The sequence below is a fragment of the Oncorhynchus mykiss genome, chromosome 13 (assembly GCF_013265735.2).
Source record: "Oncorhynchus mykiss isolate Arlee chromosome 13, USDA_OmykA_1.1, whole genome shotgun sequence".
Taxonomy (NCBI): domain Eukaryota; kingdom Metazoa; phylum Chordata; class Actinopteri; order Salmoniformes; family Salmonidae; genus Oncorhynchus; species Oncorhynchus mykiss.
The window spans coordinates 35,699,967-35,727,958 of NC_048577.1; the positions used below are offsets into that span (position 1 = coordinate 35,699,967).

A 27,992-nucleotide genomic window follows, 5' to 3' on the forward strand; every position below is an offset into this window, starting at 1 on the left:
AGCCTCACGCACAACACTTTTGATCCTGAGTAACTGCCCTGACCAGGAAATGATCTCAGAACAGCTGAATCAGCATGCCTCTGGGGTCTGAGGTCAGGGACCTGACTCACGTGACTGATCTTCCTGTCTGGGTTGGCGCCCCCCCTTGGGTTGTGCCGTGGCGGAGATCTTTGTGGGCTGTATTCGGCCTTGTCTCAGGATGGTAAGTTGGTGGTTGAAGGTATCCCTCTAGTGATGTGGGGGCTGTGCTTTGGCAAAGTGGGTGGGGTTATATCCTTCCTGTTTGGCCCTGTCTGGGGGTATCATTGGACAGGGCCACAGTGTCTCCTGACCCCTCCTGTCTCAGCCTCCAGTATTTATGCTGCAGTAGTTTATGTGTCGGGGGGCTAGGGTCAGTTTTTTATATCTGGAGTACCTCTCCTGTCTTATCCGGTGTCCTGTGTGAATTTAAGTATGCTCTCTCTAATTTTCTCTTTCTCTCTCGGAGGAGGACCTGAGCCCTAGGACCATGTCTCAGGACTACCTGGCATGATGACTCCTTGGTGTCCCCAGTCCACCTGGCAGTGCTGCTGCTCCAGTTTCAACTGTTCTGCCTGCAGCTATGGAATCCTGACCTGTTCACCGGACGTGCTACCTGTCCCAGACCTGCTGTTTTCAACTCTCTACAGACAGCAGGAGTGGTAGAGATTCTCTTATAATAGGCTATGAAAAGCCAACTGACATTTACTCCTGAGGTGCTGACTTGCTGCACCCTCGACAACTACTGTGATTATTATTATTTGACCCTGCTGGTCATGAACATTTATGAACATTTGAACATCTTGGCCATGTTCTGTTATAATCTTCTATAATCTGTTAAAGTTTTTCCTAGCCACCGTGCTTCTACACCTGCATTGCTTGCTGTTTGGGGTTTTAGGTTGGGTTTCTGTACAGCACTTTGAGATATCAGCTGATGTACGAAGGGCTATATAAATACATTTGATTTGATCTAGGATCAGCTGAATCGGCAGGCCCATTTGAGCGCCACAGTTTGACGCTCTGCTCGCGTGCAAAAGAGGGGCTTTCAAAGAAGATTTGACCGACACCTCAGTAAACACGTTACTTGAACGGTTAGCTTATACATCTGAAATAAACGTTTAGAACATAGTGCACAGAGCCCAATGGGAACCGCGTGCTGCTATAACACATGGGCAGCTGCATCATTGACCGACTTAGCAGCAGAGATGGTTTTCATAACAGGACTCTCATATTTCCTATCGATAAACTGATGCAATCACATGATGCAATGCGCTCTTAATGGGCCTGCCTCCGCCCCGCCCAGCCACCCATCTCCCCCTGTACTGTACAGTCATCCCTATTGATTACAGCTACAGCATTGCTGCAACACCAATTCACTGCCACGCCCAACCATCCGACCCTGCAAACAACATGCAGTCCCCACTGGACGTCAGAACTGTCCTACTCCAACTGACTCCCAGCAGACTCCCATCAGACTCCCAGCAGACTCCCAGCAGACTCCCATCAGACTCCCAGCAGACTCCCATCAGACTCCCATCAGACTCCACACTGAGCCAACTGACAACAGACTCCTCGGACTGTGGCCTATATTTTCTCATTCAAACGGCTACCGAAAACAAACGTAACATTGGATGTCCTCCCTCTCCCTGTTTGCTCTCTTTCTGCTGGTCGGTTTGCTCTTAATTGAATCAGTGTTCAATCAGGCCAGGCTGCCTGACCAGGGGAGGGGAAGGAGAGGGGAAGCGCGCAGGGCCACTTCTCCCCTCCTTAGACAGACAGAGACCAAGCTCTGTGGTAACAGAATGCTTGTTGGTCTCCAGAAGAGTCTCTAGAAACAAAATGGCTTCTCAATCTCCCTCTCCAGGGAGTACGTCAGGATTGGGGCTGACACTAGTGTCAGGGTTAGAGGTGGGGTGAGGTCTGAGCTGAGGGTGGGGCAGGGCAGGGGTCAGGTCGGAAGTTGGGGCGGGAGGCTGTGACCAGGGTCATGTGCTGACTGTTAGGACCTTTAAAAATGGAGGACATCATCACTGTTGATATGTGGGGGAGTTAAAGACGCATGGTGTCACGCATGTTTATTACCTTTTATTTTCTTCCCGACAACTTTTTTTTCATCCATCCTTTGTCCCAATGTAGTCTCGCTAAACAAAATAATTGTCTTGTTTTGAGGAAAATGGATTAGGGAAGATGAACTTTGCAGGAGCAGCAAGGAGTGCTTCAGAGAAGTTGTCTACGGCACCGAAAATTAGGGAGACGTAGGGAGTAAGGAGATTCCAAGTTTGAAAGCAGAACTTGATAAGACCCAGGTGATGTTGTGAAACACTGTGTCACAAACACATGATATAGACACCACACAGAGAGAGAGAGAGAGAGAGAGAGAGAGAGAGAGAGAGAGAGAGAGAGAGAGAGAGAGAGAGAGAGAGAGAGAGAGAGAGAGAGAGAGAGAGAGAGAGAGAGAGAGAGAGAGAAAGAGAGAGAGAGAGAGAGAGAGAGAGAGAGAGAGAGAGAGAGAGAGAGAGAGAGAGAGAGAGAGAGAGAGAGAGAGAGAGAGAGAGAGAGAGAGAGAGAGAGAGAGAGAGAGAGAGAGAGAGAGAGAGAGAAAGAAAGAAAGAAAGAAAGAAAGAAAGAAAGAAAGAAAGAAAGAAAGAAAGAAAAGAGAGAGAGGTGCCAGACAGTGTCAAAGGCTAAATTAAAACAGATTCACCCAGACACAGCGCTCTGCGGCCAGGACAGGACTTACAAACAGCAACACTGAGCCCTCCTCTTCCAAACACACAGACCTGGGAGGCCGAGGAGAACCTCTACTCTTATCTTATAGCTGAGCAATGTCACATCACCCTCAGAGGCCTCAACCACAACACTGGATGGAGGGATGGACAGCGTTGCAAACGTGGGGTAATAATGTGGGATAACCTTACATTTAAAGCCTCAGTACTTTTGGGGCTTGAAATGAAACATAAAATCCTTTATTCGACAGCTTTATGCAAAGAAAACAACTAAATGGTGTGTATGCAAACATTGTCAGACAGTTTTTTTGTGTCCGTGGTCATAAAAAGTCATTTAGAAGGCGAATCCCTAATGCGACCATTGCTGGGATACTATGTTGCAACATGTGTAGTTCAAAGTAACACTTTATCAAGAAACCGTTACACTGTACATAGCTTTGTCTGGTATTATCAAGTGGCTAGAGAAACATTTTGGAGAGGGAACACATGTCCTTGAATACCCAAAGTAGATAGGGAAAGACTTGCAGGAAAACGAACCGGAAAGACAGGGGAAGAGAGTCCTAAGATTAAAGCTCAATCATGCTGTTTAACACGTCTGTGAGTGAATTGTATTAACCAATCATGTCGACTACTTGAAATGGAAACAAACTGCAACAAACCGAGAAACTTCAAATAAAAAAAGGTTGAATAAATTGCCAATTAAAACCGTTATCTGGGTATGGCGGGTATCGCTGGATAATGTAATGACGTGAGTTCCATCCCTGTGCCGGACGTCCCGTTCAGTGTATGACAGCTTCACTCAATGGTCAGACAGACACAATTACATTATATCGTCCAAGTGTCAGTCAGGGTGGCTTTGAAATCGCAATTCCTACAGGAGCAGTTTAAGTTGTTTCTCTCCGACACTGACCACCGCGTAATAGCAAAATAAACAATCAACACCTGCAGAAAACATATTCAAACGTTGGGGTGTGGACAAAGTTGTAGAGAACTCGTTAAAATGACGGGGTTTCTGTATCACATGTCTGTGTGTGTACACAGTAGCGATGTGAACTAATCCTCTTAGGAAATCATGCTCTCTGACCAACCCGATTGTCCAACGCAAGAGCTTCTGGGGTAAATCTTGAAGACTAAACATAGGAGACGAGAATACATCGATGACAACACAGTGGGGTCAATCACTTACTTCGTTCTCTGGGAAGGGTGGGATTCCAACAAGGCAGAAAGCAACTCCATTCATTGGACAGCTGGGATTGTTCAGCAGTACAAAATAGAGTGAGATTTGCTGCTATAAGAAGTTACAAAAATAAGACGTAAAAATCGGCAAATACAGAATAGTCTGTGAAGAACAGACTATTATAGCTTAGCCTGGTGGCGATGCTCTGTGGTATTCACCTATCCAGTTTCCTTCCTTTCCAACCCCCCTCTTTTCCGTTGTTTGGGCTGTTTGGTTGGTGTTGCTCCCCCTCCTCCGCCAGACTGGCTCAGCGTAAATCCCTCTCTTGCTCGGTCTGCCTGGGGGCGCGTTGGGAAAATCTGCGCGCCGATTGAGCAAAGCGCCTGCCTCCCATTACGGAGCACTTGGCTTGCCGTAAAGGAGCGTACGGGCTCCCTCTGGCTGTGCCAAAAAGTTCAAGTCGGGAATGTACACACTACTATTCGTGTCTCTTCGGAAACCGCGACGTGTGGGGGTCGCGCATGCCACGGAGTTCCCAATGCCATTTAAACAAAGCCCTTTTGTACTCAGATACAGAGACAGACTTACAAGAGGATAAATGAAGGTATATATGAAGGTGTGGAAGCACGGGGCTGTTGCCTAGTGAGGCATGGGTTGAGAGAAACAAAACCGTTTCTGGTAAACGCTTAAGCCAGATGATTGTATACTGTATGGATGGGAATTTGTGGGAAGTGTGACTAAAGTGGTATTTATAGCCCATTAGGTTGCAAGATAGACCGATTAGTATGTTTTTTTGTAACTAAATATATATTACTGCAAAACAATGTTATTACATGTGTTCTGGACTGGTATTGGCCATAAAGAGGAGTAAAGAACAGAAAGGATAGAAAAGAGAGAGAGAGAGAGAGAATAATTTAAGCAGAGAATGAGGGGAGAGGGGGGGAAGGGAGGAGGATGCAGAGGAGAGAGGGAAAGGGTGCAGTGAGTTTGTTGGTGTAAGGAGACATATAGTGGGGTTGAGGCGTGGCTGGGGACCCATGTGGCTGCCATTACACTGGAGTGTGCAGTGGGAGACGGGTGCAGGGAGCAGGCTAGGGAGAGCCACTTCAAAGCCGCCTGCCTGCCGGGGGATACAGAGTCGAGTCATAGGGAGAAAGATACTTCCCACGCACAGAGCCACACACAGCTGCCCTCCCTGCCTTCCTCTCCTCCTCCCTTTCTCCACATGGCTGCAGACCCCCCTCGCCCACCTTGTGTTGATACACCAGCCGTGTCAAGGGCAGCTCGGCACCTGAACACACATCTTCCACTCAACCACGACCTTCAACTACTTCCACCTCAGCTCACTTCCAAAGATATCTATGAGAGTCTGCGAGGCTTCGGCGAGGCCCTGCCAGTGAGCACATTGTTCGACACCCATTGCTCCATACCGCTGACAGAGGGTCAGCCTATAGCTGGTCAGTCGGAGTCCTCCATGGGAGAGGGAGAGACCGGGGTCTTTATCTAGGCGATTGTGCTCATAAGGTGGGAGAGCAGAGCAGGGTGGGCAGATGGTGCTGTCTGGAAGGGGTCACGTGGTCCCTGAGTGAGGGGATATGAGGAAGGAGGGGGAGGCGGGACTAGGGTCCCGTGGTGGGAGTCAGAGAGCGTGAGGGCCATGGCCGCTGGTGAGCTGAACTGTTCCGTGTCCCCTGTGACCATTGAGCACTGTCTATAGTCTGTAGGCTCTCTCTCTCGCTCTCAAAATGTCCTATGAGGTGCACTACTTTTGACCGCGGCCCATAGGAAATAGGGTGCGATTGGGGATGCAGCCCCGATCTCTGACTCAGGCTGACCCTACAGTAGGCTACGTGTGTTTTCTGTTCAACCAGACAGAGGAGTAAATCACTTGTGTCTGCTCTGGGTGGGTGATACAGTGCCACAGCACTCCACCGTTTGGGTTTTCTGCAGCAGAAGACAACTGGCCTGTCAGCCCGGCAAAATGGCCCCTCTATTATTGACGAGGGGGAGACTGAGCGAGAATAAACCCAGCCAAGGAGCCACTGGGAAGCCGTCTGTGAGGAAGTCTGTCTGACAGGTGTTTGAGTGGGCAGATTTAGATTTTGCATACTACTCCATTGTTACTCTGGATTAGCTTATTTACCATTGTGTGTGAGTAGTGTATTTACTATACTATTGTAAATCTGAGCGCTGTACAGTATGTGTATCTGTCTGGAGTAAAAACCACTCGCCCCCTCCCTCCCTCTCTTCTTTCTCTGGGTCTGTTGGACAGCCTTGGTCATTGGTACACAGCCCACGGTCCAGAGAGGGTCCCCCTGGCTGACTGAGCGAGACAGAGTTTGACCCTGATGGGTGCTGACACCCCTATCTCTCTCCTCGAGGGGGGTGTATAGGGGGAGAGCACCAAAAGACCATCAGCCCCCCCCCTCCCCGGCGGTCATTACATAACAACGCACAGCAGAGGGAGCACTTTGGAGGGTAACCCACAAACAATCAACGTTCATCATGTTTACTCGCTCCACTGCGCCCCATCTCAAACCCCCCCCCCACCGCTGCTGCTGCCCGCTCACAGGGTCGGCTCACGGTCCTACCCTGAACCAACCAACCCATTAACGAGATGCCAACTGTGCCAAATTTGATAGAAATTAGGAAAGAAAAATAAAAAACTGCCATGCTAGATATCACAGTCCACAGTCCCATGCCTCTGCACTCACTGTGTGTTACAATCAATTCCGGTCACTCCAATTAGCCGGATATCTGCAGTCACACTGCTCGTCTCACGGCCTGTCCCATCGCTGTTCTCTCGCCCTCTTTCCCTCCAGTTCCCTCTAGTCCTGAGATTGAAGCCCTCCTTTCTGTGTGAGTAGATGCATGACACACACACACAAACCAAAACGCACACACTTTTGTTGGTTCTAAGCTTTGTTGTCATACCCTTTCAACATCATTCACAGTGGGCCTCCTCAGTATGGAGTGGCGCATTAGCACACACTGCTACTCTGTCAGGCCTGTCACAGCACAGTAGCCCTCTCTCGCTTTCTCTTTCTCTCGCTCGGCCCTCCATCGGACACAACTACATTTACCGCTGCTGCTTGGACTGCATCTGTAGCCCTGCTAAGAGCTGAATGGACACCATGTTCGAGCCTCTCCCTCTTTCTCTCCCCCTCTCTGTTCATCTAACATAAACAGTGACCTTCACTCTGACCCCCATCTCAAATGTAATAATTGAAGACCATTAATAGCGGTCTTGGTCACACAGCACAAAATGTGCTCTTTTAAGAGGGGAGCTGAAGAGATGGGTCTCTGACAAAATGTGGATTAGTTCAAGTATGTGTGTGTGTGTGTGTGGCAAATGTTACTGCGTGGAGTATCCTGGCTAAATAAATGAAGAGATAGTGTGTGTGTTTGAGATAAAGAGAGACAGACACTGTTTGAGAGATCCTCCTGTGTGATCATAGTGTCATCTTCGTAACATAGACACCTGTGTGTATGTCGGAGTGCCATGTCCCATAGAATGCAGTGAGTTTGACATCCTGGTCTGTCGTGGCTGTGCTGCCTGTTGACACAGAGGATCCTGGGGCACTCCGTTGAAGGGGGTAAGGCCGTGGGGCTGTGGGAAGAGGTGCAGTGTGGTGACCCCTCCATGTTCAGATTCCACTGTGAGCCATAAATTCCCCACTCGCAGTATGGAGGAGTAGGGGCATGGGGCGGGGGTCCTCTCTTTGTTTGCCTGGACAACTGGCATGGAGAGGGGGAGACAGCTGACCAGTCAGAACACAGGTTGACGTTCATTGGGATGAGTCTTGTCCTGGAGGCAAACCTGAGGAATTTCTGCCGAGGGTTTGAACTGGTTCAGGGAACAGAAAATAAAACCAGAAAATAACATTATTACTTGAGTAAAAGAACCCGAACCAAAAGTGATCAAAATGTGTCATGTTCTGATCTAAGTTCCTTAGTTTTGTATTTTGTTATAGTATGGTCAGGGCGTGAGTTGGGTTGGTTGTCTATGTTAGTTTTTCTATGATTTGCTATTTCTGTGTTTGGCCTGGTATGGTACTCAATCAGAGGCAGCTGTCAATCGTTGTCCCTGATTGAGAACCATGTGTTTTCTATTGAGCCTGTTTTCTATTGTGTTTTGTGGGTGGTTGTTGTCTGTCTTTGTGTGTCTGCACCAGACAGAACTGTTTCGGTTGTTTTCTTTGTTGTTTTGTTATTCAGTGTTCAGTTTACATTAAAAAAGATGAACATGTACCACGCTGCGCATTGGTCCTCACCTTCTTCCCATGGAGAGAAAGGGACCGGGCAGGCACCATGTTATGCCGTGAGGCGCACGGTGTCCCCGGTGCGCAGGCATAGCCCGGTGCGGTACATAGCAGCGCCTCGTATCGGCCGGGCTAGAGTGGGCATCGAGCCAGGTGCCATGAAGCCGGCTCAGTGCATCTGGTCTCCAGTGCGTCTCCTTCCTCGGGCCGGGGTACATGGCACCAGCCTTACGCATGGTGTCCCCGGTTCGCCAGCACAGCCCAGTGCGGGCTATTCCACTTCGCCGCACTGGCCTGGCTACGGGGAGCATTCAACCAGGTAAGGTTGGGCAGGCTCGGTGCTCGAGACCTCCAGTGCGCCTTCACGGTCCGGTCTATCCGGTGCCACCTCCACGCATCAGCCCTCCTGTGGCAGCCCCCCCCGCACCAGGCTGTCTCTCCGTCTCCTCCCTACAGGTGTCCCCGCCTGTCCAGTGCTGCCAGAGTCTTCCTCCTGTCCTGCCCGGTCCCTCTTGCTCCACGGTAAGCACGGGGAGTTGGCTCAGGTCTCCTACCTGACTTAGGGAGTGTGGCTGTGTTCCCCCCAATACATTTTTGGGGCTGTCTCTCGGGCTTCCAGCCGCGCTGCCATGCTGCCTCCTCATAACGCCGCCTCTCAGCTTTCGCTGCCTCCAGCTCTGCCTTTGGGTGGCGATATTCCCCAGCCTATGCCCAGGGTCCTTTGCCGTCCAGGATCTCCTCCCAAGTCCAGTTCTCCAGGTATCGCTGCCTCTCATCACCACGCTGCTTGGTCCTTTCTTGGTGGGTGGTTCTGTAAAGGTCGTCGTGGGAAGAAGGTGAAGACCAATGCGCAGCGTGGTACGTGTTCATCTTTTTAAATGTGAACTGAGCTGCCAGAGTCTCCCGTCTGTCCTGAGCTGCCAGAGTCTCCCGTCTGTCCTGAGCTGCCAGAGTCTCCCGTCTGACCTGAGCTGCCAGAATCTCCCGTCTGACCTGAGCTGCCAGAGTCTCCCGTCTGACCTGAGCTGCCAGAGTCTCCCGTCTGACCTGAGCTGCCAGAGTCTCCCGTCTGACCTGAGCTGCCAGAGTCGCCCGTCTGTCCTGAGCTGCCAGAATCTCCCGTCTGTCCTGAGCTGCCAGAGTCTCCCGTCTGACCTGAGCTGCCAGAATCTCCCGTCTGACCTGAGCTGCCAGAGTCTCCCGTCTGTCCCGAGCTGCCAGAGTCTCCCGTCTGTCCCGAGCTGCCAGAGTCTCCCGTCTGTCCCGAGCTGCCAGAGTCTCCCGTCTGTCCTGAGCTGCCAGAGCCGCCCGTCTGTCCTGAGCTGCCATAGCCGTCAGTCAGCCAGGAGCTGCGGGAATTGCCCTTCACTCCGGAGCTGCCGGAGTCTCCCACCTGTCCGGTGCTGCCGGAATCTCCCACCTGTCCGGTGCTGCCGGAATCTCCCGCCCGTCCGGTGCTGCTGGAATCTCCCGTCCATTCGGGACCCGGGGCTAGGGTCCCCAGTCCGAGATCGGCGGCGAGGGTCGCCTTTCTTAAGAGGCCACGGAGGCGGATAAAGAGGCGGAGAAAAACTATGGTGGAGTGGGGTCCACGTCCCGCGCCAGAGCCGCCACCGTGGACAGACGCCCACCCAGACCCTCCCCTATAGGTTCAGGTTTTGCGGCCGGAGTCCGCACCTTTGGGGGGGGGGGTACTGTCACATTCTTTTTTTGTCTCACAAAAATTGCAACAAAGCACCTATGCAAAGCTCTCACTCTGTTACTCAGAAATGTATTTGAGTTTCTGCCTGCCAGCTGGAAATCTCTGCCAGTGTGTGTGTGTGTGTGTGTGTGTATATGTAGGCTACCTGCCCCGCCCCTCTGAACCTTTGGTTACTGTAGCGTACTGATTATGTTACAAACATGATTCAGAAATTAGGGAGATGTTTAACAGAATGGATGAACTTTTTCAATGCTAGTTAAGGATACTATAGTCATCACGTTTCACATTGGATGTATTAACTACAAAAATACGTGTTTGTAATGATAGTGCTGCTCTGCACACACACGCTTGTTAGCTAGCTAACGTTTGCTCTGGTCCAACGTTAAACTAAATTCGGGAAATTCAGACATTCAAAGTTTCTCCATAGAATCTGCTCCTCCTAGGTATAATTCTGTTATCCTAATTCAGATAATGCATGTCATAACAAGATGCCCAGCGCCTCATCGCAAGCTTCCTCCATCCTCTCTCGCTCTCCCCTCAACCGCAACATTTCAGTTAAATCTCACGCCCTACAATGTGACTGGCAGCAGTGTGTGTGTGTGTGTGTGTGTGTGTTGGTCTTTCATTATGATTAAAACATGCCGTTTACGGCAAAATACAATTGCTCTTAATATACAGATCAAATTGTTAACCCACTCCACAGCAAGTTTAAAAAGGAACAGAAAAGAACGATATAAACCGGTACTTTTTGGGGGTTCCAAACGGTTCAGAACTGTATTTTGCTGGTCGGAACGGAACCAGAAAATATATGGTTCTGTTCAGAATTAAAAGATGAGAAAATAATTTCGGTTCCAACCCTTGATTTCTGCCAGATAGTCCAGCTGCAAAGTCAAAATTCTGTATATTGTAAAATTCATGAAAAATAAAATAGCTTTTTGGTTTTAATTTATGGTTGGAACCAGCAGTGAGCACTCTGCAGAGCTCCCTGCAGAACAAGATTCATGACAAAAAAAATATAACCTGCAGTCAAGACTGGCACAGACACACACAGGCAGGCATGGTGTAGTTTTGTTACATAACCTTGTCTGAACTTCATAAAATTCATGTGGATACTGTTATTAATAAACCAGGTAATAAAATACACAAATATATCACATGGTGGTGTCCTTTTCTGGTGTAACCACTGTGATGGTATTGTGTTAGTGCCATTGGTTAAAGTATTTAGGCTGGTATGTTATTGCAGGAGGCACAGGGTTCTCTCCACTCCTCTGCTAAAATTCCTCCCAGCCACCCTCTCCCATTCCCCCAGCCCCTACTAGGTCACTTCTACTGGACAATTTCCTCAAACTCCTGTGCCCTTCCACCCATCCCCCAACCATCCTCATCCCATTGCCCTTATCCCTTGTCTACTATCCAACCTCTTTCCTCACCCCCTTGCCATTTTCCCTGGTCTACTGCCCAACCCCTTTCCTCACCCCTGCCATTCCCTTTTCCTCTAGCTGTCTGTCTTCATTCTCCTCTCTTCCACCCTTCCTCTAACCTCCCCCTGCCGCCTCGCTCCCTCTCTTCTTACTCCACATCGTTACAATCCCTCTCTTCTCTGCAGCTGCCCATCTCACTCCTTCCTCTCCACTCTTCTCCAGGCTTGTTCAGCCAGATAGAGAATGGATGAGAAACTCCCTGTCAGACATACATAATAACTGGATGTCTGTAAAGACAGATTAGACTCAGAGCTGGGGCTGAGGCTGAGACTGTGTCTGGGGCTGAGGCTAAGGTTGAGGCTAAGGTCAAGGTTGAGGCTGTGGAGGGCGTTTGGCCGGCTGCGCTGTGACTCTAGAGAGAGTGACTCACTGGATCATGGTTCAGGGCCTCCAGCAGTGTCACCAGCTTGTGTACCCTGCACTGGGCGTGGTGGACCGGCACACCCCTGCCAAGGTACGTCACATTGGCATTAGTCCAGAGAATGTGTACACACACACACACACACACACACACACACACACACACACACACACACACACACACACACACACACCACAATCTGAGGTTGTATAAATGCACATACATATCAATTCCCCATTATCTGAGATACATAAATACATGGCCTTCACACACTGGCTGCTGATTAGAGGGGTGTCAAGTGTCACAATCGGTAATCAATTCACAGTCATACCCACTTTGTTTCCAGTGTGGCTCCTACCTCTTACGTGTGTGAATAATAAGTAAAATATGAGACCCCCCCCCCCCCCCCCGTACTGAGCCGGAACATGTGCATCACATCCAGGTAATTCAACTGTTGCTATAACTGCTTGGCAGTGGTACACATTCCTCAGCAAGAAGACATACCCGCTGTGCTGCACCCTCCACCCTGTCTCCACCCCACCTCTTCCCAGCACTCTACCCCCAATCTGTCAGACAGACAGGGAGGGGGAGGGGGGGGGGGATAAACAGGGGCTCACAGTTCCAGTAGGTCCCCTGTTTCCTTCCTCTGCCGGTCACTTCACAGGCACATATGTCTGCTGCCCCCTTTACCTTCACCGCTCTGCTTCCCGTCTCTGATGTCACTTCCTGGAGCTAGAGACAATGGAAAACCTACTCACGCTGCTGACCCTCGGACCTATATGCAAGTGCATATACATGTAGGAGTCATGAGTAAAAGGTAGGTTATAGAAATAGCACTGCTAAGGACCCAGAGAGGAGTGACCCATATACGGTAAACCGTTTCTGTCGCTTCTGCCTGTTTTATTCACTCTGGTTGTCAGATTCTATTTCCGATTCTATTTCTGTGTGCCAGGCTGAGTAATGGCATCCGTTAGGTAGCTGTGGATCTACAATGAAATATCACAGTCATGAATTGACTGTAGTATAAATATAGTCTGTTCACGTCCCTAATCATAAAAGGCCTTCCACTGACCCTATTTCCTGCTATTCACTAATATGGACCAGATATTATTATTATTTTTTTTAATTAGAATGTCAAGGATTAAAGACATCTTGACAGCAGATTATACTGTACAAACATTTTAACATTTGTGTGAAATACTGTATCTCTGTCAGAGGGTCATCATATCCTAATCCTGGCATTTCCCCAGTGTCCCCTTTCCTAATAACAGAGGGGGACAGCTTGTCTAGACCGGGGCTTAGAAGAGGGACTCACTCCTTGGGTTTGGGGAAGGGAGAAGGGGGGCATGAGGGAGATTGGTGTAGGGGGTCTTATCTCATGGAGATATCTCCCCCCTTCCAAACACAGACATCCCTTACCATGTCTTGTATGGTTGTCCTGCTAGCGAATTATATGAATAAAAGTTATATGAATGAAACAAGGGGCCATAAAACAGTGTAGTCCTAGACCCCTCTGCATGTTAAACCAGGCAATATTTAACATTCAGTTCAGTAACAACAGTTTATTCATTTGTGATGAACTTTACCCTAGCCACCCAATAGCTGTGATCAACACTGAAACAAAGAACCAGCCCCACTGGGACAGATTAGAAATTATCTTGGATTTAACACAAATGGGCAATAAAATTCAAGTAAATAAATCCACATAAATAAACATCTGCCTTGTGTTGGCGTGGAGATGAATAAAAAGGAAGGCCATCTGTTCAGTTACAGCACAGTAGGGAGAATTCCCCTAAATATATAATCCATCCAGGCTGCATCACATCCGGCCGTGATTGGGAGTCCCATAGGTTGGCGCACAATTGGCCCAGCGTCGTCCAGGTTTGGCCGGGGTGGGCCGTCATTGTAAATAAGAATTTGTTACTAACTGACTTGCCTAGTTAAAGGTAAAACTTATTTTTTTTGTTTGAATAATCCCTTCAACATGGAAATTAATTGAGTTTAATTTCACCATATGGCCACCGGAGGGCGCATGCAGGGCTGGTGAAGCACAGAAAAGAGAGGGAAACTAGTAGGCACTTAGCATGTAAAGACAAAGAAAGTTGGATAAAGTTGCCCCTAAACATTGATATTGGGTCAGTTTAGCATTTCCCCCTAATGGTTAGGATTTGGGGAGGGTAAACTGATCCTAGATCTGGGCAATTGCTACCCAGAGCTGTCAAGACACAGTAGATATGTACTAGTCCAGAGCATATGAACCAGAGCACAGAGCAGGCAGAGCTTGAGCCATGCTTAAAGGACCAGCGTAACGATCAGCCTAATGAGTCATTATAGTGATGTATGGAGGGAGAGGAGACATACTGGAGAGGAGTGATGAGTGCAGGTCGACATTCATCCATCTCCAACGTAGCCCAGAGTTACAAACACACACACACACACACACACACACACACACACACACACACACACACACACACACACACACACACACTACTCAAGATAACTTCAAGAATACTATAGCGCACACTGGTTGTATGAAGTATCCCCATTTCCTTGGTAATGAGAGCATCGGTAGCCTTCGGTGGTTCAGTAATTGGGCCAGGAGGTTAGTGGTATGTGCACCTAGGATAGGATGCAGCTGTGGTGCCTCTGTCCGGCCCTCCGAGAAGACAGGACTGCTACTTGGCCTCAAGAATGATCACAGTAATGAAGCAGCAGCTGCTCATTGCAGACTGACATCCTTCACACAGCGCACTGATCAGGCCACACTGTTCACCGACAACACTAGATTCATATACACCGAGTGTACAAAACATTAAGAACACCTGTCCTTTCTATGTTATAGACGGACCAGGTGAATCCAGGTGAAAGCTATGATCCCTTACTGGTGTCACCTGTTAAATCCACTTCAAATCAGTGTAGATGAAGGGGAGGAGACATGTTAAAAGGATTTTTAAGTTTTTAAGACAATTGAGGCTTAAAAAAAATATATTGAAGTGCCTTTGAAGGGGGTATGGTAGTAGGTTCCAGGCGCAACTGTTTGAGTGTGTCAAAAACGGCAACGCTGCTGGGGTTTTCATGCTCAACAGTTTCCTGTTTGTATCAAGATGGGTCCACCCCCCAAGGGACATCCATCCAACTTTACACAACTGTGGGAAGCTTTGGAGTCAATATGGGCCAACATCCCTGTGGAACGCTTGACACCTTGTAGAGTCCATGCCCCGATGAATTGAGACTGATCTCACTCTCTCCAGCTCAGCCCGGTTAAGACACACACACACACACACACACACACACACACACACACACAATAGGCCTATACACAATGTATATCTCTGTTATAAAAACACACACTCCAGAACAGTAACAGCACTCATCTCTCTCTATGGCCCAAAAGGAGGAGTGAGAAATTCCTAACACTGCAAAGATTGGGGGGGGGGGGGGGGGGGGGGGCTGGTAGGGTTAGATTAGACCACCTGTTCCGCTGTGGAAAACACACACTCATTCCCTCCCTTTATCTCGCTCTCTCCCCTTTTCATTCTTTCGCTCTCTCTTATTATCTTTTTATAAACTACCCACTCTTGTCTTCTCTCCCTCAATCTCACCCCTTTCAGTCTGGCAGCCTAGCTCCAAACTGACTGCATTCCATCTATGGGAAACAGACAAAACAATCTGCCAGATAACTTTGGCAGAGAGCCGCAGCACACATAAAGACAGAAACACACACACACACACACACACACATACACACACACACAAACACACACACACACACACACGTGTCACCTTGTGTCTAAGAGCCGGCCTCCAGGGAGTGGTGTACAGACCGAGGAGTAAACACAGAGCTAGTGTGCATCCCAAATGGCACCCTATTTCCTACATAGTGCACTACCTTTGACCAGAGCCCGATGGACTCCACTATGTTGGGAATAGGGTGGCATTTGGGACACCGCCTTAATATATCAATTGTGGCACAGCAATAACAGTACCTGGGCCAGGAGGGAACTCCCTCCCTACACCCTAGCCACATTCTCTATCTATCTGTGCTTACATGGAATGTAATGTATGAAGACCCACACCATCTTATAAACAAGACTGAGGCTCTGTAAAGGACATACTGTATGTCCTGTATGTCCTTTACAGAGCCTCAGTCTTGTTTATAAGATCTTCATACATTACATTTCATGTATCTACAGGACATATTAGGAGTTTCTGCAACTGGCTCATGCACATACATACACAAAAGTATGTGGCCACTCCTTGAAATTAGTGGATTAGTGGCTATTTCAGCCACACCTGTGTATACAATTGAGCACATAGCCATGCAATCTCCATAGACAAACATTGGCAGTAAAAAGGCCTTACTGAAGAGCTCAGTGACATTCAACGTGGCACCGACATAGGATGCCACCTTTCCAACAAGTCAGTTCGTCAAATCTCCGCCCTGCTAGGGCTGCCACGTCAACTGTAAGTGCTGTATTGTGAAGTGGAAACGTCGAGCAACAACGGCTCAGCACTACGCACTACTCACCGTGTAGTGCGTAAAAATCGTCTGTCCTCAGTTGCAACAATCACAATTCTGCCTCTGGAAACAATGTCAGCACATTTTTTTTTGCCGTGAGCTTCATGAAATTGGTTTCCAAGGCCGATGAGCCGCACACAGATCACCATGCACAATACCAAGCGTCGGCTGGAGTGGTGCTCGCCACCATTTGACTCTGGAGTAGTGGAAACGTGATGAATTACGTTTTACCAATTGGCAGTCCGACGGACAAACCTGGGTTTGGCGGATGCCAGATGAACGCTACCTTCCCCAATGCATAATGCCAACTGTAAAGTTTGGTGGAGTAGGAATAATTATTCCTACTGGTCTGGGGCTGTTTTCCATGGTTCGGGCTAGGCCCCTTAGTTCCAGTGAAGGGAAATCTTAACGCTACAGCATACAATGACATTATAGACGATTCTGTGCTTCCAACTTTGTGGTAACAGTTTGGGGAAGGCCCTTTCCTGTTTCAGCATGACAATGCCCCCGTGCACAAAGCGAGATACATACAGAAATGGTCTGTCGAGATCGGTGTGAAAGAACTTGACTGGCCTGCACAGAGCTTTGTGCAGAACCTCAACCCCATCGAACACCTTTGGGATGAATTGGAACGCCAACTACGAGCAACGCCTAATTACCCATCATCAGTGCCCGACCTCAATAATGCTCATGACTGAATGGAAGCAAGTCCCCGCAGCAATGTTCCAACATCTAGATGAAAGCCTTCCCAGAAGAGCAGCGGCTGTTACGAGCAGTCTGAACCAGCTCCAACTCTGAGGGCAGGTTGAGCTGGGATTGACATGCACAGCCACAGCCCTGATCAGACCTGAGCAGAGCTGAGCAGAGCTGAGCAGAGCCCACAGGGTTTACTGAGGTCTCCCTCAATGACTATTGATTCCCTACCAACGGTGCATTACAGTAGGTCTGGCTGTGCAGCAGCGTGCCCCCAGGCAGGGTTCTCATTCTCAGTGCAGAGCGTGCAGAGTAAAGAGAGTACACTTTACACACATGCATACAGACACACACACACACACACTTACCGAGGAGCACCGACGAGATATGCGTACGCGGTAAAGTGTCCTGTGTGGCCTCTGCTCTCGGGGCAAAACATCAAATACAGATAGGTCTCCTCCTGCCGGGGAGGGAGGAGTGTTGCCCTAGCCCTTCACCGCTGCCTGTCCTCGATCTGTTCACACACACTCTTTATATAACCAGCCTCTTCCTGTCCCTCTGTGGGCCACTACCCTCCTTATCACTCACTCATGGAAGTGTGTGTGTGTGTGTGTGTGTGTGTGTGTATGTGTGTGTGTGTGTGTGTGTGTGTAAGATAGAGAAGCAGAAAAGGAGACCACAGTAATGTGACTTTGCTCACGTGTCATTCCACTGAGGCTCCATAGTAAACACATGTTGACGTTTGTTTATATTTCCATCACGCCACTGTTTATATTGACAAACGTAGGTACAGCTTCTCCGATGTTCTTCCTATTTTAAAGGTCCTGTAAGGGGTGCGTATCTGGTGGCAGGGAAGTCAGACGCAGGAGAGCAGAACTTGATAATAGCCGGAGCAGTTAAATAGCAAAACCAACGGCATAAGAAATACAAAGTATGGGCACAATAACCTGATGAGCACCAGTCAAACAAATGTGCACAAGCACTTACAACAAACAATACCACACAAAGACATGGGGGGGGGGGAAACAGAGGGTTACATACGCAACACATAATGAGGGAAATGAGAACCAGGTGTGTGGGAAAACGAGACAAAACAAATGGAAAATGAAAAATGGATCGGCGAAGGCTAGAAGACCGGCCACGTCGACCGCCAAACACCGCCCGAACAAGGAGAGGCATCGACTTCGGTAGAAGTCGTGGCGGGTCCAACGTCTTGTTCCCCAACTTTGAACCGGGAAACAACCATCAGCTAGATCAAATGACTCCTCTGGAAACTCTAAAATGTCCAATGTCATCTCAAAGAGTCCACACCCATGCAACTGAAGAGACAGCCCATCACAAAGAAAAGTACAAGTAGAATGTAGAAATAGAATTGACACATCATTGAATTAAATCAGAAAACAGACTATCCATGACAATGACATCAGAGCCGAGCTCCGCACCAAGGCCATGTCATGTCAGCATTTCTCAGTTTAGACTCTTAGAAAGAGTATTGTTTCCTGTTTGCTGCATTGTGGTAGTGTAAGTTACCCCCTGATGCAAACACTGTAGTAGTAAGCTCTGTTGTTGTACATGTAAAATACAACGAGAAGCTCCCTCTGCTGCGTGGGACACAGTACATAAGCATGCTGTGTGATTGCCCCAGGCCAATCTCTGAAATGAGAAACTAGGCTAACAAATGGAAGGCACACACACACACACAGACACACACATTCAATTAAATCGGACGCTTGCACACACACACATACACGGATGCTGGCTGGCAGTGATGATGTCACCTCTACTTGAGTGGGGGGCTAGCGTCACCTTGGCAGACTGACAGGATGGGCATGGAAAGTACACCACGGTAGCATCCCAAATGGCATCATATTCCCTTTATAGTGCACTACTTTTAACCAGGGCCCAATGAGTTTGGGTCAAAAATAGTGCACTATATAGGGAATAGGGTGCCATTTGAAACGCAGTGCTGTTGTCCCCCAGTGGTTCCCTATGAATCATTCACCCTGACCTGAGGAGGGGGTGAGGAGTAGCCACCCTAAAACATGTTGTTTACAACCACACACACCACCTCAGGAGAGGAGGGGTAGAATGGGGGATGAGGTAATCAATGACCAGGGGAATACACTGTCTGGGGGAGAGAAGAGTAGGGACTTGTGCCTGTGCTCCTTGTCATCTCCCAGACAGCTCTCCTCTCCTCCTACTCATTCAGCACCCTTTCAGGTCCTAGCAGCTATGTTGCTGTGTCCCTGGGCTGCCTCCAGCCTAACATCAGATACAACCAGAATACAGAGTCCAGCCTAACATTAGATACAAGGTTCAAGGTTTTACTGCTAACCTTCAAAGCATTTCATGGGCTTGCTCCTACCTATCTTTCCGATTTGGTCCTGCCGTACATACCTACACGTACGCTATGGTCACAAGACGCAGGCCTCCTTACTGTCCCTAGAATTTCTAAGCAAACAGCTGGAGGCAGGGCTTTCTCCTATAGAGCTCAATTTTTATGGAATGGTCTGCCTATCCACATGAGAGACACAAACTCGGTCTCAACCTTTAAGTCTTTATTGAAGACTCATCTCTTCAGTAGGTCCTATGATTGAGTGTAGTCTGGCCCAGGAGTGTGAAGGTGAACGGAAAAGCACTGGAGCAACGAACCGCCCTTGCTGTCTCTGCCTGGCCGGTTCCCCTCTCTCCACTGGGATTCTCTGCCTCAAACCCTATTACAGGGGCTGAGTCACTGGCTTACTGGTGCTCTTCCATGCCATCCCTAGGAGGGGTGCGTCACTTGAGTGGGTTGAGTCACTGACGTGATCTTCCTGTCCAGGTTGGCGCCCCCCCTGGGTTGTGCTGTGGGGGAGATCTTTGTGGGCTATACTCAGCCTTGTCTCAGGATGGTAAGTTGGTGGTTGAAGATATCCCTCTAGTCGTGTGGCGGCTGTGCATTGGCAAAGTGGGTGGGGTTATATCCTGCCTGTTTGGCCCTGTCCGGGGGTATCGTCGGACGGGGCCACAGTGTCTCCCGACCCCTCCTGTCTCAGCCTCCAGTATTTATGCTGCAGTAATTTATGTGTCAGGCGGCTAGGGTCAGTCTGTTATATCTGGAGTATTTATCCTCTCTTATCCGGTGTCCTGTGTGAATTTAAGTATGCTCTCTCCAATTCTTTCTTTTTCTTTCTTTCTTTCTTTCTTTCTTTCTTTCTTTCTTTCTTTCTTTCTTTCTTTCTTTCTTTCTTTCTTTCTTTCTTTCTTTCTTTCTTTCTTTCTTTCTTTCTTTCTTTCTTTCTTTCTTTCTTTCTCTCTGAGGACCTGAGCCCTCAGTCCACCTGGTTGTGCTGCTGCTCCAGGTTCAACTGTTCTGCCTGCAGCTATGGAACCCTGACCTGTTCACCGGACTTGCTACCTGTCCCAAAACTGCTGTTTTCAACTCTCTAGAGACAGCAGGAGCGGTAGAGATACTCTGAATGATCGGCTATGAAAAGCCAACTGACATTTACTCCTGAGGTTGCACCCTCTACAACCACTGTGATTTTAATTATTTGACCCTGTTGGTCATCTATGAACATTTGAACATCTTGGCCATGTTCTGTTATAATCTCCAACCGGGACAGCCAGAAGAGGACTGGCCACCACTTATTGCCTGGTTCCTCTCTAGGTTTCTTCCTAGGTTTTGGCCTTTCTAGGGAGTTTTTCCTAGCCACTGTGCTTCTACACCTGCATTGCTTGTTGTTTGGGGTTTAAGGCTGGGTTTCTGTACAGCACTTTGTGACATCAGCTGATGTAAGAAGGGCTTTATAAATAAATGTGACATCAGATACAGCCAGACTACAGAGTCCAGCCTAACATCAGATACAACCAGACTACAGAGTCCAGCCTAACATCAGATACAGCCAGACTACAGAGTCCAGCCTAACATCAGATACAGCCAGACTACAGAGTCCAGCCTAACATCAGATACAACCAGACTACAGAGTCCAGCATAACATCAGATACAACCAGACTACAGAGTCCAGCATAACATCAGATACAACCAGACTACAGAGTCCAGCCTAACATCAGATATAACCAGACTACAGAGTCCAGCCTAACATCAGATACAACCAGACTACAGAGTCCAGCCTAACATCAGATACAACCAGACTACAGAGTCCAGCCTAACATCAGTCTCATCAACCATCAGCCAAGCACAGGCCCCAACTGGACAGGGACAGAGACAGGGCCATAGAAGTGTATGAGGTGACTATACTGTAAGCCCTAATGGGGTGATGGAGTCTACCTGATGACAAGGTCATAGGTGGCCCATTCCCTGATTTCTACTGCTCCGTCCACCCTCAGGTCATTAAGGCATGTATGAAAACAGATGACAGCTGATGTAAAACGCCTCCAAATGTGTGAATGCCAGCAGAAAAGATAGCATCACACAAGCAGGTACACTTACCTTTATTTAACTAGGCAAGTCAGTTAAGAACTAATTCTTATTTTCAATGACGGCCTAGGAACAGTGGGTTAAGTGCCTGTTCAGGGGCAGAACGACAGATTCGTACCTTGTCAGCTCGGGGGTTTGAACTTGCAACCTTCCGGTTACTAGTCCAACACTCTAACCACTAGGCTACCCTACATTAAGAACCCCTCCCCCCTTTCGCCCTCAGAACAGCCTCAAATCGCCGGGGCATGGACTCTACAAGGCGTCGAAAGCGTTCCACAGGGATGCTGGCCCATGTTGACTCCACAGTTGTGTCAAGTTGGCTGGGTGTCCTTTGGGTGGTGGACCGTTCTTGATACACATGGTAAGCTGTTCAGCGTGAAAAACCTAGCAGTGTTAACATTCTTGACACAAACCAGTGCCCCGGCACAGACTACCATACCCTGTTTAATCTTTTGTCTTGCCTATTCAATCTCGGAATGGCACACATACACAATCCATGTCTAAGTTGTCTCATAGCTTAACATTTTTTATCATAGGTACACTTCAACTGTGAGAGACGGAATCTAAAACAAAAATCCAGAAAAACACATAGGTTCTCCCTATGTCTCATTCTCACACCATCCCTATGGAGTGGAAGAGAAACAAGAGGAGAGAGCACAGGTGATGCACAGACACCTATAAGGCTGATGGCACACAAACTGTCATAGGGCAGCTGACACAGATAGAAGCACACTGTCACAGACCATGCATGCACCATGATGACCCCATAGACAGGATGAATAGATTACACACACACACACACACACACACACACGCACACACAGCTTTGTTTGACTTTGTAGGACTTTTTGGGGTGTCAAAATGTTTAACCGTTAAAAATCATATTTTCCGTAACCCTACCCCGTAACCTCTACCCTAGCCCCCAAAACCCTCACCGCTAAACGTAACCCCACCCCGTAACCTCTACCCTAGCCCCCAAAACCCTCACCGCTAAACGTAACCCCACCCCGTAACCTCTACCCTAGCCCCCAAAACCCTCACTGCTAAACGTAACCCCACCCCGTAACCTCTACCCTAGCCCCCAAAACCCTCACCGCTAAACGTAACCCCACCCCGTAACCTCTACCCTAGCCCCCAAAACCCTCACCGCTAAACGTAACCCCACCCCGTAACCTCTACCCTAGCCCCCAAAACCCTCACTGCTAAACGTAACCCCACCCCGTAACCTCTACCCTAGCCCCCAAAACCCTCACCGCTAAACGTAACCCCACCCCGTAACCTCTACCCTAGCCCCCAAAACCCTCACTGCTAAACGTAACCCCACCCCGTAACCTCTACCCTAGCCCCCAAAACCCTCACTGCTAAACGTAACCCCACCCCGTAACCTCTACCCTAGCCCCCAAAACCCTCACCGCTAAACGTAACCCCACCCCGTAACCTCTACCCTAGCCCCCAAAACCCTCACCGCTAAACGTAACCCCACCCCGTAACCTCTACCCTAGCCCCCAAAACCCTCACCGCTAAACGTAACCCCACCCCGTAACCTCTACCCTAGCCCCCAAAACCCTCACTGCTAAACGTAACCCCACCCCGTAACCTCTACCCTAGCCCCCAAAACCCTCACCGCTAAACGTAACCCCACCCCGTAACCTCTACCCTAGCCCCCAAAACCCTCACCGCTAAACGTAACCCCACCCCGTAACCTCTACCCTAGCCCCCAAAACCCTCACTGCTAAACGTAACCCCACCCCGTAACCTCTACCCTAGCCCCCAAAACCCTCACCGCTAAACGTAACCCCACCCCGTAACCTCTACCCTAGCCCCCAAAACCCTCACTGCTAAACGTAACCCCACCCCGTAACCTCTACCCTAGCCCCCAAAACCCTCACTGCTAAACGTAACCCCACCCCGTAACCTCTACCCTAGCCCCCAAAACCCTCAACGCTAAACGTAACCCCACCCCGTAACCTCTACCCTAGCCCCCAAAACCCTCACCACTAAACGTAACCCCACCCCGTAACCTCTACCCTAGCCCCCAAAACCCTCACCGCTAAACGTAACCCCACCCCGTAACCTCTACCCTAGCCCCCAAAACCCTCACCGCTAAACGTAACCCCACCCCGTAACCTCTACCCTAGCCCCCAAAACCCTCACTGCTAAACGTAACCCCACCCCGTAACCTCTACCCTAGCCCCCAAAACCCTCACTGCTAAACGTAACCCCACCCCGTAACCTCTACCCTAGCCCCCAAAACCCTCACTGCTAAACGTAACCCCACCCCGTAACCTCTACCCTAGCCCCCAAAACCCTCAACGCTAAACGTAACCCCACCCCGTAACCTCTACCCTAGCCCCCAAAACCCTCACCACTAAACGTAACCCCACCCCGTAATCTCTACCCTAGCCCCCAAAACCCTCACTGCTAAACGTAACCCCACCCCGTAACCTCTACCCTAGCCCCCAAAACCCTCAACGCTAAACGTAACCCCACCCCGTAACCTCTACCCTAGCCCCCAAAACCCTCACCGCTAAACGTAACCCCACCCCGTAACCTCTACCCTAGCCCCCAAAACCCTCACCGCTAAACGTAACCCCACCCCGTAACCTCTACCCTAGCCCCCAAAACCCTCAACGCTAAACGTAACCCCACCCCGTAACCTCTACCCTAGCCCCCAAAACCCTCACCGCTAAACGTAACCCCACCCCGTAACCTCTACCCTAGCCCCCAAAACCCTCACTGCTAAACGTAACCCCACCCCTTAACCTCTACCCTAGCCCCCAAAACCCTCACTGCTAAACGTAACCCCACCCCGTAACCTCTACCCTAGCCCCCAAAACCCTCACTGCTAAACGTAACCCCACCCCGTAACCTCTACCCTAGCCCCCACAACCCTCACTGCTAAACGTAACCCCACCCTGTAACCTCTACCCTAATCCCCAAAACCCTCACTGCTAAACGTAACCCCACCCCGTAACCTCTACCCTAGCCCCCAAAACCCTCACTGCTAAACGTAACCCCACCCCGTAACCTCTACCCTAGCCCCCAAAACCCTCAACGCTAAACGTAACCCCACCCCGTAACCTCTATCCTAGCCCCCAAAACCCTCACCACTAAACGTAACCCCACCCCGTAACCTCTACCCTAGCCCCCAAAACCCTCACCGCTAAACGTAACCCCACCCCGTAACCTCTACCCTAGTCCCCAAAACCCTCACTGCTAAACGTAACCCCACCCCGTAACCTCTACCCTAGCCCCCAAAACCCTCACTGCTAAACGTAACCCCACCCCGTAACCTCTACCCTAGCCCCCAAAACCCTCACTGCTAAACGTAACCCCACCCCGTAACCTCTACCCTAGCCCCCAAAACCCTCACTGCTAAACGTAACCCCACCCGTAACCTCTACCCTAGCCCCCAAAACCCTCACCGCTAAACGTAACCCCACCCCTTAACCTCTACCCTAGCCCCCAAAACCCTCACCGCTAAACGTAACCCTTAAGCTTAAAAGAGCATTTGAACAAATTCAGGACCTGAAACAAGACCCGACTCTTCAAGAAGGTGATTGTTTTCCTACCTTTTCAGGACATTCAGGTGAATTGTCAGGACATCGGGTCCCGATGATATAGGAAAACAAGTGAGTAAACTATTTTTTTTATGAGTGAACTTGCGGCCCTGGTTGGATAGCTCAGAGAAAGCGTTTGCTCATCTCTATCCATCTACTCTCTACTCCACTCTGTCTGAGCATCCTCCTCCGAGAGCCCCTGTTGCATGGCGTCCTCACCGTGACACCCTCCTTAGTCCATGGGTTACACACACACACAGTGACGCACACAACCGTAGTCAAGCCCTGATTAGCGTTGCAATCCTCCTCCATGCTAAATGATAATGTGACACGGCGCTAATTACAGGGATCTGGGTGAAGAGAGATCATCAATGATGCCTGCTTAACCACAGCCACACCCCTGTCTCTCTCTCTCTCCCTCCAATTCAATCCAAAAAAGGGCTTCATTGGCATGGCAAACATAATGTTTACATTGCCAAATTAAGTCATCGCTCTCCTGTGTATTGTAGATCCCAGTACATATCTGGGAGAAAATACATAGTATTGAGTGGTGTTGTCAACCCTCTAGAGGCCTGGATGCTGGTGGTGGCTGTTTGACGACAGGCACTCCCGGTGGCTCCCTCCCCCTGGCACGGCACCCCACCGCCCCTCAGCCTGATGGAGACAGGCAGCAGTATCAGGGAGGGGGGGGGGGAATCAGATATGGTAGTAGCGGCAGAGAAGAAGCATGCTGTGCTGTTTGCTTTTACCCGGAGGCCGGGGGTGTTGGGACCGGAAATAGGTGGGGTGGTGGATGTTATGAATGAATCGGAGGGTCTACTGTGTGTTTAGTGTGTGTAAGGTACGTGTATTGTGTGTGTAGGTACTACGCAGCGTTTCCCTGTCCCCCTGCTCCTCCTTTCTCCTCTCTTCCTCTCCTCACCTGGTCCATGTTTTCAGCGAGCCTCCTCCCTCCTCCTGTTCCCGCTCATGGTACAGAATCACCGGCGTCTCCTTGGCCCCCTTTCGGCGTTCTTGGCTCAGTATTCCCAACTGCGATCCTCCTCTCCTCAAATAGGCAAGGCAGCCAAGCAGCGGGCGGCGGCGACCCTCTGGAGAGGCATGATTCTCCTTCTCCCTCCTCTCTGTGGCTCTGACAGCCGGTGTTTATCCTGCCAGTCTCTCCTCTCTTGTCCTTCCTCGGTCGTCTGTCGTTCTGCTTGTTTCCGTGGAGCTGCGGGGGGAAACAGGGCGTGTGTGGAATCTACACCTCTCTCACTGATAGCAGAATTGCACAGGGAGAGGTCTCCCGCTCTCTTTCTCTCTTTCACTCGCCTCGACTCCCCCTCTGTTGCTGCCCCCTTCCTCCTCTTCCCTCCCTCCTCTTTCTCTCCACTTCCCTCCTCCTTCCCATCTCCCCTCCCCCTCTCGCTGTAGCGACACAGAGCCAGAATGAGCAAATGAGAGAGTAGGAGGGAGGGGGGCGAGAGAGGAGTGAGGGAAAGGGGTTGGTCGGGCCAAACCATGTGACTCCCGGTAGAGGTCTGAGGAACCCTCTGCCAGCTGTCCGGCTAATGCCTCTGTGAAAACCAAAGTTGCAATAGAATACACCAACCAGAGGTCTCCTGGTACAAAACCATTGGCAGGATTTATGACCCACTGCAAGGAGGGGGGGGGGGGGGGGGGCATGCTGGGACATGTAGTCCTGGTACCGTGATTGGGGGAAAGGGGAGAGCAGGGGAGGGCTACAGGGATCCCTGTGCCCCTTTAAGGAATGCATGCTTTTCATGGTGCTTCCCTCACAAGTGTTTGGTGATGCATTGACCACATACAGACAAGGGAAAGTAAAACTGTTATTCTACAGGACATGTGAATATACACAAACATGTAAACACAGAGGAAAACACGGTCATCCTTGGTCAGTCAGGAAAAACGCATCTTCTATAGTTTCCCTCCCCTCTCAGCCTGTGCTGAGGGAAACTCCCCCCACCACCCGTCAACAACAGGAACTGGACAACTCACCGAAGGCTATGGCTAAACTTAAACACAAACGCTCTCTCTCTCTCTCTCTCTCTCTCTCTCTCTCTCTCTCTCTCCTTTCTTTCTCTACTTCTTTTTCTTTCTCTGCTCTGTCTATCCTCTGTCTAGCTCCCTCCCCTTCCCTCTCCTCTATTGTATTACCACTCCCTCCTCCTCTTCCCCCCACTGCTTTATCCCCGCACCCCTCACCCTTCTCTCTCAATTCAATTCAAGGGCTTTAGTGGCATGGGAGACATATGTTAACATTGCCAAAGCAAGTGAAGTAGATAATAAACAAAAGTGACATAAACAAAACATTTTTTTAACTGAATGAACAAAAGTTCTCTCTCTCTCTCTCTCTCTCTCTGTCTCTCTTGTGATCATACTATGCATCAATTTGTATGCCAAACTCCACATTTTCTCTGTCAGCCACAACACTGCATGAAACACATGTATAGCCCACTCAATCATCCTACACATAAAAACACCATGGGCTAATCTGGTAAGCAGGGGGAATCCACGGTCTGTCCACATCTGAAAAACAAAACCGCCACCTGTTCTGGCTTATTCTGATTCAACTGACACATAACATAGCTGTGACATGCTGCCTGGGTTACTGTGTGATAGATATTATGCTAGCTAGGGGTGAGCCGTAGGGCCTAGGGGGTGAGCCGAGGGGACTAGGGGGTGAGCCGAGGGGACTAGGGGGTGAGAGTAGGGGACTAGGGGGTGAGCCGAGGGGACTAGGGGGTGAGCCGAGGGGACTAGGGGGTGAGCGTAGGGGACTAGGGGGTGAGAGTAGGGGACTAGGGGGTGAGAGTAGGGGACTAGGGGGTGAGCCGAGGGGACTAGGGGGTGAGCCGAGGGGACTAGGGGGTGAGCCGAGGGGACTAGGGGGTGAGAGTAGGGGACTAGGGGGTGAGAGTAGGGGACTAGGGGGTGAGAGTAGGGGACTAGGGGGTGAGAGTAGGGGAGACAACGTTTGGGGGGCATCAAACAGCATTTTAAAAAGATGTGGTCTACTTTCTATTTGTCTTGGTTATTTGTCTTTGTGTGGAAGGGTGGATTGTCT

At 49.7% G+C, this 27,992-nt stretch overlaps 1 protein-coding gene across 2 annotated transcripts in view; it reads right to left on the reverse strand.

Annotated features, from left to right (window-relative positions):
- LOC110485157 (rho GTPase-activating protein 23) overlaps window positions 1-26,265 on the reverse strand; it is a 100,182-nt gene extending 73,917 nt beyond the window's left edge. Inside the window, exon 1 of one of the 2 annotated variants that reach the window (XM_036940918.1) lies at window positions 25,845-26,265. In XM_036940918.1, the coding sequence (XP_036796813.1) occupies window positions 25,845-25,853 (9 nt within the window). In that variant the 5' untranslated portion in view covers window positions 25,854-26,265. Of the gene's footprint in view, window positions 1-3,930; window positions 4,339-25,844 lie in introns of those variants that run through there. The other variant, XM_036940916.1, reaches the window with a different exon arrangement.
- Window positions 26,266-27,992: the final 1,727 nt, after the last annotated feature.